At 43.5% G+C, this 13,619-nt stretch overlaps 1 protein-coding gene across 1 annotated transcript; it reads left to right on the top strand.

The window, feature by feature from the left end:
- The first annotated feature begins 5,411 nt into the window (after positions 1 to 5,411).
- LOC311223939 (uncharacterized protein) lies at positions 5,412 to 13,358 on the top strand. The gene is made up of 2 exons (XM_084308715.1): positions 5,412 to 6,438; positions 10,514 to 13,358. Exons 1-2 carry the CDS (start codon positions 5,559 to 5,561, stop codon positions 11,959 to 11,961), a joined length of 2,328 nt encoding a protein of 775 aa, XP_084164841.1. The 5' UTR covers positions 5,412 to 5,558; the 3' UTR covers positions 11,962 to 13,358.
- Positions 13,359 to 13,619: the final 261 nt, after the last annotated feature.

Raw genomic sequence — 13,619 nt, forward strand, 5'->3', positions numbered from 1 at the left:
ACCGCCCCCCCCCCACCCTACCCACCCAACCACCTCCAATGTACAGTCCCCCCCCCACCGCCCCACCCCACCCCACCTACCCAACCTCCTCCAATGTACGGTTTCTACGTCAAATGTATATACTCTCTTTTCTGGACTCTTTTTGTATCACTGTCCTCACAGACAGTACTGTATTTGCAAATCTGGTATGTCATAAATGTATAGATGTAGCAGTACTGTCTGTATGTCGTGTATGTCATATGTTATGATGAATTGAAAATAAAAAATCTGTTAATAAAGTTTTCAATCAATCAATCAAACCCCCACGGGGTTCCGCTAGAAACAAAACACGCCTACAATTTCATCTGAGCGCAATAGGGGGTATCTGCAGAGCCGCAGAGCCAGGCTGGACCAATAGGGGGTATCTGCAGAGCCGCAGAGCCAGGCTGGACCAATAGGGGGTATCTGCAGAGCCGCAGAGCCAGGCTGGACCAATAGGGGGTATCTGCAGAGTCGCAGAGCCAGGCTGGACGGGTTGGAGGCGGTCTGGACAAGTATTAGTGGTCTGGACAAGTATTTGCACTACTGCGCACCATTTTCAACTTCACTTTCGTCTCGTTTACATAGATCCCCCATTTTCAACTTACCTTCCCCCATTTTCAACCTTAACTTTCGTCTCGTTTACATAGGTACATAGACAGTAATGTTACATCTAGACATTTATGACATGTAATAATAGAGTAAACTTGTACATAGACAGTAATGTTACATCTAGACATACCAGATCTAGTAATAATAGAGTAAACTTAACTTTCGTCTCAGTAACAATGTTCATAAAGTGTACATCTAGACATTTATGACATACCAGATCTAGTAATAATAGAGTAAACTTAACTTTCGTCTCAGTAACAATGTTCATAAAGTGTACATCTAGACATTTATGACATACCAGATCTAGTAATAAATAGAGTAAACTTAACTTTCGTCTCAGTAACAATGTTCACAAAGTGTTGAGTGCTACAGTGTAGGTTAGTTTATTAGGACAAGTGCATGACAGTAAGGTTAGTTAGGGTTAGATTTTTTTTATTTAGATAATGGTTGAAGTAGTGAGTCTTTAGTCGACGGCGAAAGATTAGACGGGATTCGGCTGTCCTAACTGGGGTGGGTAGTTCATTCCACCATTGTGGGGCAAGGACTGAGAATAGGCGACTTCTCTTTGATGACCCGACTTCTCTTTGATGACCCTCCCGGAGCTTGGATAGGAGTAGGAATAAACTGTACATATACAGCACTGTTTGAACCTGGCACACAACATACTTCACATGTCATTTTTCTTTTTGTGGAGACGAAGATGATGAGTACCGGTCTTCTCCTCAGACATAAAATCAGTTTTTCAATACAAGTACGACTCAAGACACAGAACATTAGTATGCAAAATAAAAAATGAACACAGATTTTGAGTGTGAATGAAAACTTTATTTCAACAAGATTGCAGATTGGGTACAATACAGTACGGCTCAATACACACAATTGTTAAGGGGATGCAGACCAGAGAAAGACGTTTGTCTTGTCTTCTCGTACTGAAAACGTGACTGTTAGCACAGAGACGGCTGCAGTTACACACAGGGCCATTTTCTTGTTCTGCCGGCGCAGTGCGCCCACCACACTGTGAACGAGTTCTTCTTCTTCTTCTTCTTCTTCTTCTTCTTCTTCTTCTTCTTCTTGTGATGTGAGAAAGAGTTAGGAAAAAATTGACTCTTTATACTCTCACGTGCTCCAGTCCACACGCATGCGCATACACATTGCGCACCAGGGACGTGCACAGGACTTTAGAGGGGCAGGTGCTCAAAGGCTGAAAAGGGCACTACACTTGTGTGTATATATTAACCGAGCGCGCGTAGCGCGCAAGCACAATTTTTAAGGGCCCTTTTCGGGCGGGGGGGCCCCTTTTTATGCTTTTTGGGGGGTTTTGGTGATCAAATATTGAATATTAATAATAATCAGTGCAGGAGCTCACTTATCCTTGAAAGACACTTTTATCACTGACTTAAAAGGCCCACACATCTCCATAAATCTTCAGGGGGGAGGGAATAAGTGCTTACCCTACAGACCCCAAGAAGTGCTGTATATTCTGTATTGTTTAATATAAATGCATTTTTTATTCCAATCCCGATTTGTATTTGAGATTCCCAAATCCCATCGGACTTGACTTCTTCGTGTCCCTCAATGAGTGGAATACCAGCATTCAACAGCGGTTTCTATCATCATCATCATCACCACCCACGCTATGCATAAAATATATAGGTCTGCGGAGATGCACGCTGAGGAGGCCGTGCAAACTGCAATGGAATATGGGGCATCTCTCTCTCTTTACCTAATATTTTGATTCTATCCTGACATTTTTCAGTTGGAAGGGCAGTCTATATGCGTAATGGTAAAAAAAAAAAAAAAATTTGTTTTATTTTTTTCCAAAAAGGACACTTTTTTGATGAGGCTCAAAAAGGCAGGTGCTCAGGCACCCCTTGGCCTCTATGTGTGCACGTGCCTGTTGCGCACTCCAACACATTAGCGAGAGAGCCTCCCCCCCCCCCATCCGCAATACTTGTCCAGACCACTAATACTTGTCCAGACCGCCTCCAACCCGTCCAGCCTGGCTCTGCGGCTCTGCAGATACCCCCTATTGGCTGGTCCAACAGGCTGGACGGGTTGAAGGCGGTCTGGACAAGTATTAGTGGTCTGGACAAGTATTAGTGGTCTGGACAAGTATTGAGGGACACGAAGAAGTCAAGTCCGATGGGATTTGGGAATCTCAAATACAAATCGGGATTGGAATAAAAAATGCATTTATATTAAACAATACAGAATATACAGCACTTCTTGGGGTCTGTAGGGTAAGCACTTATTCCCTCCCCCCTGAACATTTATGGAGATGTATGGGCCTTTTAAGTCAGTGATAAAAGTGTCTTTCAAGGATAAGTGAGCTCCTGCACTGATTATTATTAATATTCAATATTTGATCACCAAAACCCCCCAAAAAGCATAAAAAGGGGCCCCCCCGCCCGAAAAGGGCCCTTAAAAATCGTGCTTGCGTGCTACGCGCGCTCGGTTAATATATACACACAAGTGTAGTGCCCTTTTCAGCCTTTGAGCACCTGCCCCTCTAAAGTCCTGTGCACGTCCCTGGTGCGCAATGAGAGTATAAAGAGTCAATTTTTTCCTAACTCTTTCTCACATCACAAGAAGAAGAAGAAGAAGAAGAACTCGTTCACAGTGTGGTGGGCGCACTGCGCCGGCAGAACAAGAAAATGGCCCTGTGTGTAACTGCAGCCGTCTCTGTGCTAACAGTCACGTTTTCAGTACGAGAAGACAAGACAAACGTCTTTCTCTGGACTGCATCCCCTTAACAATTGTGTGTATTGAGCCGTACTGTATTATTTGTACCCATTCTGCAATCTTGTTGAAATAAAGTTTTCATTCACACTCAAAATCTGTGTTCATTTTTTATTTTGCATACTAATGTTCTGTGTCTTGAGTCGTACTTGTATTGAAAAACTGATTTTATATGTCTGAGGAGAAGACCGGTACTCAATATCTTCGTCTCCACAAAAAGAAAAATGACATGTGAAGTATGTTGTGTGCCAGGTTCAAACAGTGCTGTATATGTACAGTTTATTCCTACTCCTATCCAAGCTCCGGGAGGGTCATCAAAGAGAAGTCGGGTCATCAAAGAGAAGTCGCCTATTCTCAGTCCTTGCCCCACAATGGTGGAATGAACTACCCACCCCAGTTAGGACAGCCGAATCCCATCTAATCTTTCGCCGTCGACTAAAGACTCACTACTTCAACCATTATCTAAATAAAAAAAATCTAACCCTAACTAACCTTACTGTCATGCACTTGTCCTAATAAACTAACCTACACTGTAGCACTCAACACTTTATGAACATTGTTACTGAGACGAAAGTTAAGTTTACTCTATTTATTACTAGATCTGGTATGTCATAAATGTCTAGATGTACACTTTATGAACATTGTTACTGAGACGAAAGTTAAGTTTACTCTATTATTACTAGATCTGGTATGTCTAGATGTAACATTACTGTCTATGTACAAGTTTACTCTATTATTACATGTCATAAATGTCTAGATGTAACATTACTGTCTATGTACCTATGTAAACGAGACGAAAGTTAAGGTTGAAAATGGGGGAAGGTAAGTTGAAAATGGGGGATCTATGTAAACGAGACGAAAGTGAAGTTGAAAATGGTGCGCAGTAGTGCAAATACTTGTCCAGACCACTAATACTTGTCCAGACCGCCTCCAACCCGTCCAGCCTGGCTCTGCGGCTCTGCAGATACCCCCTATTGGTCCAGCCTGGCTCTGCGGCTCTGCAGATACCCCCTATTGGTCCAGCCTGGCTCTGCGGCTCTGCAGATACCCCCTATTGGTCCAGCCTGGCTCTGCGGCTCTGCAGATACCCCCTATTGGTCCAGCCTGGCTCTGCGGCTCTGCAGATACCCCCTATTGTCCAGCCTGGCTCTCCGGCTCTGCAGATACCCCCTATTGTCCAGCCTGGCTCTGCGGCTCTGCAGATACCCCCTACTCTCTGAGCGCGCGCTACACATGTGGGCGTGGCGTGGCTCGAGCCTGCAGTGAGTGTTGTGGTCGTCCTCTCGTCTCGCTACCTAGCAGCGGTTATTGTTATTATTATAACTTTGTGAGTATTGCACGATTCATTAGTCGCGAGGAGTATGTGTTTTTCCTGTAGCTTACCGGTGGTGTGAGTTTAAGCTACATGCACAGCGTGGCAAACGGGTAGAAACAGACGCGTAAAAGGCCATGATGTAGGTTTATTATGGGATGCAAGTTTGTTAGCCAGTCAGCTATAACGTTAGCACTGAAAACACTCCAGACTCCGAGGCGAGCTAACGTGGCCAGCAGGCTAAATATGGACCAGGACCACGGACCCTTATTTAAATAAAATAATAATAACTAGCAGGGTATGTGACATTATAGCATTTAGTCTGATGACGAAGCATACATTGGGTTCATGGCTAACGTTAAAGTTTAATTGGAATGTGTAGGTTTATATTCTAAGCAACCACGTTAGTTAGCTGCATGATAGCCCTGTAGTGTTTTGCTGGCTAGCTGTATACTCATCTACTGTGCTGCTCAACACCTTACTATGTTTTACTATGTTATGATGAATTGGAAATGGGGGACCCTGATGTAAACAAGACGAACGTCTTTCTCTGGTCTGCATCCCCTTAACAATTGTATGTATTGAACTGTAATGTACCCATTCTGCAATCTGTTAATAAAGTTTTCAATCAATCAATCAATCTATTTTGTCTTGTGTGTAGAGATTGACCAAAGAGGAAGAGGCCAAGACTCCAAGCCGAGTAAAGATGATCAAATCAACAAAAAGGGGACCTGGACGCCCCAAAAAGATTGCACAGACTGATGAAGACCATCCCTGCTTGCATGAGTTTGACACTCAGTCTGCCAAAATAGGGCCAGGACGACTAAAAAAGACTGCAGAGCACACATGCAATTGTTCCTCACTGTACAATGAACTTATGAAATCAGTGAAAAGGAGAACAAAGTACACTAACGAAACTGCACATGCTGAGAAGGAAGGTACGCCATTAGTCAATGGCATTATCAAGTCTGCCAAAAGAGGACCGGGACATCTCAAAAAGACTAAACAAGTGGAGGAAGAATGTTCGTTATCTGTCACAGAGATGACTCAATCAGCCAAAAGAGGACCTGGACGTCCCAAAAAGACTAAACAAGTAGTGGAAGAAAGTTCCTTATCAGTCACAGAGATGACTCAATCAGCCAAAAGAGGACCTGGACATCTCAAAAAGAGGACCAAGTCTATTATTAAGGTAAAGAAGAGTACACTACTAAATGATAATCATTGTCTCCTTAAAAAGGGCCCGGGACGACCTAAAAAGACAGTTATGATAGGCCAGTCAACTGAGGAGGAACAATTCTCCCTGGTTGACAAAAGGATCAAGTCTACTATTAAGGTAAAGAAGAGTACACTACAAAACGATAATCATTGTCTCCTTAAAAAGGGCCCAGGACGACCTAAAAAGAAAACTGTACAAATTGAAGAGGACCGTCACACAATCAACAAGGTAACCAAATCAACAAAAAGGGGACATGCACTCCCCAAAGATGATTATTTACAAACTGAGGTGGACCATCGTGTTGTCAACAAGATGATGACAAAAGGCCCTGGAAGTCCTTTGAAGAATATTCCACAGTGTAGCAATAGAGAAGAACTGGACAATAACCAAGAGAACATATATAGTCTCAACTTAAAGCAAATGAAAAAGGAACCGCCGGGTGCTATTGGAACAGGGATTGGGAAATGGATGTTTGAAGGTCTGGACACCGTCGTGAAGAGAGAAAGTGAGAGAGGGATGATCCCAGAGACGGGCGCTGCAAGTAAGTCATAATGCAGCTATAGGGAGGTGTAGTCTGACGTCACTTTAGTTTCCTGTGCGGTCCGCCCGTATAGGGATTTATCATTGGGAAAATGTATCATCGGCTAGGGCTGCACGATTTTGGGAAATAATCTAATTGCGATTTTTCTGACAGATATTGCGATTGTGATTAAATTTGCGATTATCATTTTTTTAAAGCAGCCCCACAGAGGTTTATTGTAAAATGCGGCTTGCATCTGTCCTACGCGGTGGGTCTTCTCTTCAGGACACGGAGTCTGAAAATGTTTCTTTTTACCTGGGAATCGATACCGGTACCCAACGGTACCTTTTTTTCTGTACTTTACTCTCCCTCTCTGAAGTGTAAACTTCACAACACACACAATCTAAAAGCCCTTACCTCCCTCTCCCAAACCGATCTTGTATCTCAATGGGACTTCCTGGTTAAAAAAATTGCGAATATTTTTTTTTTGCGATTTGATAATTGCATCATTCCAAATCACGATTTTGATTAAAAAATGATTAATCGTGCAGCCCTATTATCGGCTATTGTAATAATTCTGCCTCATGATGAACATTGGCAAGCTTTCCATTTTTGCACAAAATGAGTTCCGTTCTATCATTAACATTATTGTTAAAAGCATTTTTGGTTAGGCCGGTTAGGTGGCGTAGCGGAGATTGCGTTCGTCACCAACCCCGGAGCTGTGAGCTGGATTCGCCTGTTCGAATCCAGCTCACAGCTCCGGGGTTGTCACCAGCTTGGCTGGCCGTTCACACTAATACAATTGGCAGTATTAGAGGGTGGGAGAAGCTGGCGGGGTGGGTCCGGGTCGTTGTAAACAGCGACTCATACAGTTCGGTCGGGGCGCCTGCTAAGCGCGGATAGTGTGATCCTTCCACACGCTACGCCCTCTCAATGAGAATCCGCGCTGCCAGGTGAAAAGAAGCGGTTGATTGGCTGGACGTGTGTCGGAGGAAGCACGTGGTAGCCTCCACTCTCCCAGACCGACTGTGGGGGGTAAGTGCGCAGCGACCGGGAAGGGGATTGGGAATTGGCATAACGACTAACATTGGGATGGGAGAAAATCGGAGGAAAATGGAGGGGAAAAAAGAAAAAAAGCATTTTTGGTTGAAATAAAGTTAGTTATAAGGGTTTTATTTTGTTGTTAAAAAATAACTACACTTACCAGCCTGTCGTTCAGTGCTGTCATCTTAATACAGCCAGGAGTCTACGCTGTGGTGACGTCAGTCAGCAGCGCCAAAGTGAACGTAGTTCCTCAGTGAACGAAAACATAAACGTTGTTATTTTGCTACTTTTACGATTACTTGCGTGATCGTTATTTGTTTTAGACGAGATGATTTAGAAATGGGTCCATTGGAAATGCAAGGCAATTTCAAGGAGGGTGGACTGCACGGGAAACACCAATGACATAACCACTACACCTCCCTATTATCATGCTGAATATGCATAGATTTTCTTTTTCATTAACACTTTCAGTGCCCAGGGGGCGCACGACTTAGTGCTTGAATGCCACCATCCACTTCAATGTTAACGTTAATATCGCCTAATCTATGTTTTAAATTATGGCTATGTGTCTAATCTGCCCGTCGCTTATCAAAGAATCATTTTCAGTCAGTGCTGTCCAGGCAGATTGGTTTTTATCGCTTCATTTCCGTTTGAGAGCATTTTGAAAAGCACCCGTTTTGAGGTAAAAAAACAGCCCATTCTGGGCCATTCTGGTTGTTTGACAGAATACTCCTTCTGCACTGAGAGGGCTGAATTAGCCTTTTCCTACTAGAGATAATTACTAGGGAGTAGGGATGCACCGATCCAACTTTTTCAGTCCTTTACCTGGGCTTTGGGTATCGGCCGATACCGAGTACTGATCGAATCTATTACTTTTAACCCTTTCACTGCCACACGACAGACGGTTAACCCTTTACTATCACACAACCGACGGCGATGCTCCATCATTAGCTCCGCTTCCGCATGATGGGCTGTACCGAATGCTTCGAAGCTTCGATCATAATGTTGACATTCGAATTCTAAATCAACATTAGAATCTTTAATTTTTAATAATTATTTATTTATTTTTAAAATCTTTTTTTCTGTCTATTCAATCTGTTTAAACCAATGGGGGGTTTCTTCACAGTTGCAGTTAAAGAATAGGCTACACTAATATTATAATATTATACTATAAGACGTCACCATCACTTTCATACCAACCGTGCCCTTATTGGATTATTTATTGACGAAACTGATGAAGAAAGTTGATTTAATAAAAGAAAAATACTCATTTAATCAGATTAATCACTTTATTCAAAAGCAGTGACTTTGATTTGCTGCAATTTGTACACGTTAACTAACTCTCATGGAGAACAATGTATTATATATCAATCAGGGCTGTACCCAATGTCATTTTTTAACATTCGAAGCTTCTATTGAAGTATTCGAACGAAGCTTCGAATGTCTATAAAAAAGAAATGTAATTAAAAATTTTCGAATTTTTTTATTATAGACATTCGAAGCTTCGTTCGAATACTTCGAAATGTAATTAAAATTTTCTGAATTTTTTTATTATAGACATTCGAAGCTTCGTTCGAATACTTCAATAGAAGCTTTGAATGTTAAAAGATGACAGCCCTGATTGATATATAATACATTGTTGTTCTCCATGAGAGATAGTTAACGTGTAAAAATTGCAGCAAATCAAAGTCACTGCTTTGGTTTCCGGCCTCTTCTGCATGTTTCTTGGTGTCCGATTTTAGTATCCAGAAAATTCTCTGATACTGATATTCTATTTTAGCGTTGGATCAGACCGGTATCCGATACCAGTATCGGTGTCTGCATCACTAATAATCACCATCACTTTAGTTTTCTTCATGTTAAAGGGGCATTTTGGGCATTTTCACCTGAATCGTCCTATTGTGAGGAGGTCATGTGATAGTTGTGATACTGTGTGTCGAGAGCTTGGCCTTATCGTCCCCCAAGAAACTCCCCTGGATGACATCACTTAGTGGAGAGTCGACCTCCATTGAACTGCAGGTACTATATCCTCAACATTTCTCCTGTTGTGCCTCCTACTACAATTGAAGATAGTCTGCAGGTCGCTAGAAGGCTGCTCTCTGCCAGGTGACGTCTGTCGGTGGAGATTCTTGGGGCGGCTGAGAGCCAAGCTCTCAGGACACATTGGTATATGTATATAAGATTTATGTCCAATTATCACAACAGAAGTAAAGGATTCGGATTAGAAAATGCACAAGCATGGGGTGCTCAAGTAGCACACCATGTACTGCGCTGCCTCGCAACACGGCCGTCCCGGGTTCGACTCCCGGACCCGACGACCCTTGCTGAATGTCTCCCCCCCCCCCGTCTATCTCCAGTTCTTCCTCGCGCTCTCTCTCTCTCTACCGGACTGCCCGGTAGTAAAAGGCCAATAAAAAAAACTAAAAACATAATAAATAAATAAAAATGCACAAGCTTATTCAGATTATTTTGACTCTCCCAAGCTCCAGTTTTAATACGTCTCCTATTTCTCCTTAAAAGTCTTCTGCAGTATACACTGTTATATCATCTGCAAATATACTGTAGTGCCCCAGAGAATTGGCCAATACATAGGAAATATCATTAATATATATTACAGAAAGCAAATGACCCAGAAAGCTCCTCGTCAGTGTTATTCTTTTGCTCGCTTAACACGCACACCGAGCAAAACTTAACCGTATAAAGGTCTGAAAAGAATGCCAATTCTACAATCGGCTAAATAGCGTCTGTAAAAATAAGATTGCACCAATTGTGCTTTTTATATCGTCCGATGCCAGTTGACATATCTCAAACCCAACCCTCTTTTTTTTGATCCTCCAATCACAACGGTTGCTTCCCTCTGACACACTGTTTGCGACAGTTGTCACTAGAGAATCAAGAGAAGAGGGCAGGGTTTGAGACGGGTCGATTGTCTGCCGATGCGTCCGTAATGCAGAATCTAGCATATTTTTACTTCTGTTTTCTCTTCCATGTCCTCACGTATCACCTTTTGCTTTCCGCCTTGTTTTTTTTTCCATCTCTATTCCCCCTCTAGCTCAAATCCCAGAGTTCTACCCGTGTCCATACTGCACCAACTCCTTCACCGAGGCGTCGTTCCTGGAGCAGCATGTGAAGTCTCACCACCGCGAGGAGTACATCGACACGGTGAGACGACAGTCCTCCAGGCGCCAGGCCCAACAGGAACCCGCGGCCGCACACGGCTGTTCCCAGTGCACGTGCACTTTCCCGCTTTCGAGGCAACTAATTGTGCACGTGAACCAGGCGCACCCTACCGCTCCTCCCAAGAAACTCTACACGTGCCCCGTCTGCGCCTGTAGCTTTGATTACTTGAGGAACCTAAGGAACCACTGTCAGAGTTGGCACGACATGTCTGTCCACATGCACAGGGGCCACCTGCGGTGCTCCGACTGCAGGAGGAGCTTCAGGAAGTCCTGGGGACAGGGGCCCCACCAGTGTGTCGGCAGGAAGACCAAAACCAGCTTCGCTCATCCTGAATTCACAAAGCCGGTGTCCCTCGTCATAGGTGTGAAGTGTAAAGAGTGCGGCAAGACCATGAAAACCCCTCAGAGTCTGCGTAGGCACATGCTTCTGCACACCGGCGAGAAGCCGTTTTCCTGTAAAGAGTGCGGTAAGACCTCTTCGGATGTGGGTTCTCTCCGTAAACACATGAAGATACACACCGGGCTCAAGCCGCACGAGTGCAAGGTGTGCGAGAAGAAGTTCTCGGAGGCGGCCATCCTGCGCAAACACATGATCATGCACACCGGCGAGAAACCCTTCTCCTGCTCGGAATGCGGGCAGACGTTCGCCTACAAGCAGACTCTAAACAGACACACGCTTGTCCATTTCCCGTCCAGCGAGACGTTCGCCTGTTCGGAGTGCGGCAAGAGCTTCAGTAGCAAGAACAACCTGAAGTATCACCGCAGGATCCACGACAAGAGGCACCAGTGCGGGGAGTGTGGCCTGAAGGTGGCCAGCCTGGGGATACTCAAGATCCACCTGCGCAAACACACGGGCGAGAGGCCGTACCACTGCACGGTCTGCAACAAGCGCTTCAAGCGCCTGGCCCACCTCTACAACCACCGACGCACCCACACCGGCGAGAGACCCTACGCGTGTGACCAGTGTGAGGCGCGCTTTGCTCAGTCCGGGGACCTCACCAAACACAAGAGGAGACACACCGGGGAGAAGCCCTACGCGTGCGCCATTTGCGGCCGCGCCTTCAGCTGCAAAGGGTCGCGGGACTTGCACATGGCCGTCCACTCCGACGCGCGTCCGTACACGTGTGACATTTGTGGGAACAGCTTTCGTTACAAGGCACAGGTGAAGACTCACAGGAAGATCCACTCGGGGGAGAAGCCGTATCCGTGCCTTTACTGCGGCAGGGGCTTCAGCCGCAACGAGCACCTCAGGAAGCATCTCGGCAGATGTCTTAAAAGGAAAGCCATAGTATTAATAGAGAAACGGGGTCTGGTTGATTGATGGCAGTGGTAAAGCCTATATGACCAGATTTGTTGCCTGGCTTTTGACAGTGGGATGGAGACCTTTGGTAGATATACCTGTACTGTAATGGTCTTCCATGCAAATGAGCGGAAGCTGGTTGAATAAGGAGTTTGAGAGATCAGGCAGTGACGACACAATCCACGATCGCCCGTATGCAGCCCCCACTGTTCCAACATTGTCACCCCACTGCTTTTTTATTTTTATTTTACATAGTGATTTATTGGATAGAAGATATTTCTTTAGTCATGTAAGACAGCTAAACATAAAAGGGTTGTTTACATTTTTTTATATTTGTAAACACTAAAGTAAAACAGACCTCTATTTATGATGTTAAGATTATGGATTGTGTAGTCATCACTCCAAAGTGCTAACTTCATTGGGCTTGGATACTTCATTGCAAAAAGTATTAGGACAAAGTAATGTCAGTGTTGCACAAACCGTTATGAGAAAAGAAAGAAGCTGAGAAATTAATGTGTGCTGCTGAGGTGTGGGACAATATTTCTACTTGGTGCTGAACATTTTGTTCATTCGGACAATGAAAGTGGAAAATAATTTCAAAATGTTGTCTCTTTATCAGTGATTTAATAAGAAACTGTAAATGGTTGATATTTTTTTGTTGTGGTTTGGAACTAAATCATGGCTGATCCCAAAGAATTATAATTCTGTATGTTTTTTTTGTTGCCCTGAGAAATACTGTATCATGTAGGTCTATTGTATGGGAATATAGGCTACAAATAGTTACTATAATTTGACGATTTGCGAATGTTTTTTCCAATTTTCTTTAAAATCATATAGAAATTGGCTTCCCCTGTTCTCTGATTCACATCATTGATGATAGTTTTGATGATTTGTTTTTCTAGCCATGAACCCTTTAAATTAGTTTTGAATATGTCATTAAATGGAGGTCCTTGTACTTGAATATCATGATTATGATTAATGATTATGATTGACTACTGAGACCCACTTTTTTGATAGCCTCGCCTAAACCCTAACCGTGAAGTTAGTTTTAACTATTATGATATTCCGGTATGAATGTGTTGAATCCTCCCCTGAAGTCGTTGAGTGGTAATAACTTACCGTATGTGCTGCCTAGCTTCGTTTTGACCGTTTACCCCGACTGTTATCTTTTCAAGAAACGTGACGCACCTCCCAAGTTTGTTTTCTTCCTTTTTTCATTCTTAAACGGCATTGAAAATATAAAATTGATTTGAATTGGCAGTGTAAATCTAGCCTAAGACATGAGATTTCTACAGTCCCCTTTTAAAATCACCTCTTTCCTTTGAGAAATATCGTGATAACAAACAAGCAAACTATGTCAATAAATGATTTGTGAGTTCAATATTTCAAGTTCCATACACAAAAAATAAAAAAGTGCTGCATGCCTGTAATCCTAATGTCCAATGTGTCTCATTGATTTAATAGTACTTTTGTTAAGATTAGGATGGATCAATTTGTCTCACTCAATTTGGGTAGTCATCGAAAGCCAGCGTTACTATACACCCAGGTTATGCATCACTTGGAGAAGGAGCCCAAACATGCCTGTCCAGGTCAATTCGGAGGGAATTGGCCTATTATTTTTGTGCCCACGATTATGAGGACGGAGCAGTAACTGCGACTCCTGCACAGATAACAAAGAT

Source organism: Notolepis coatsorum, assembly GCF_963971535.1.
Source record: "Notolepis coatsorum genome assembly, chromosome: 2".
Taxonomy (NCBI): Eukaryota; Metazoa; Chordata; class Actinopteri; order Aulopiformes; family Paralepididae; genus Notolepis; species Notolepis coatsorum.

Bases quoted from the DNA above. Each gene is read 5' to 3' on its own strand.
- LOC311223939 (XM_084308715.1), top strand. From the start codon at position 5,559: ATGAAATCAGTGAAAAGGAGAACAAAGTACACTAACGAAACTGCACAT. The intron at 6,439-10,513 runs GTAAGTCATAAT...TTCCCCCTCTAG, and splicing joins CCCAGAGACGGGCGCTGCAA to CTCAAATCCCAGAGTTCTAC.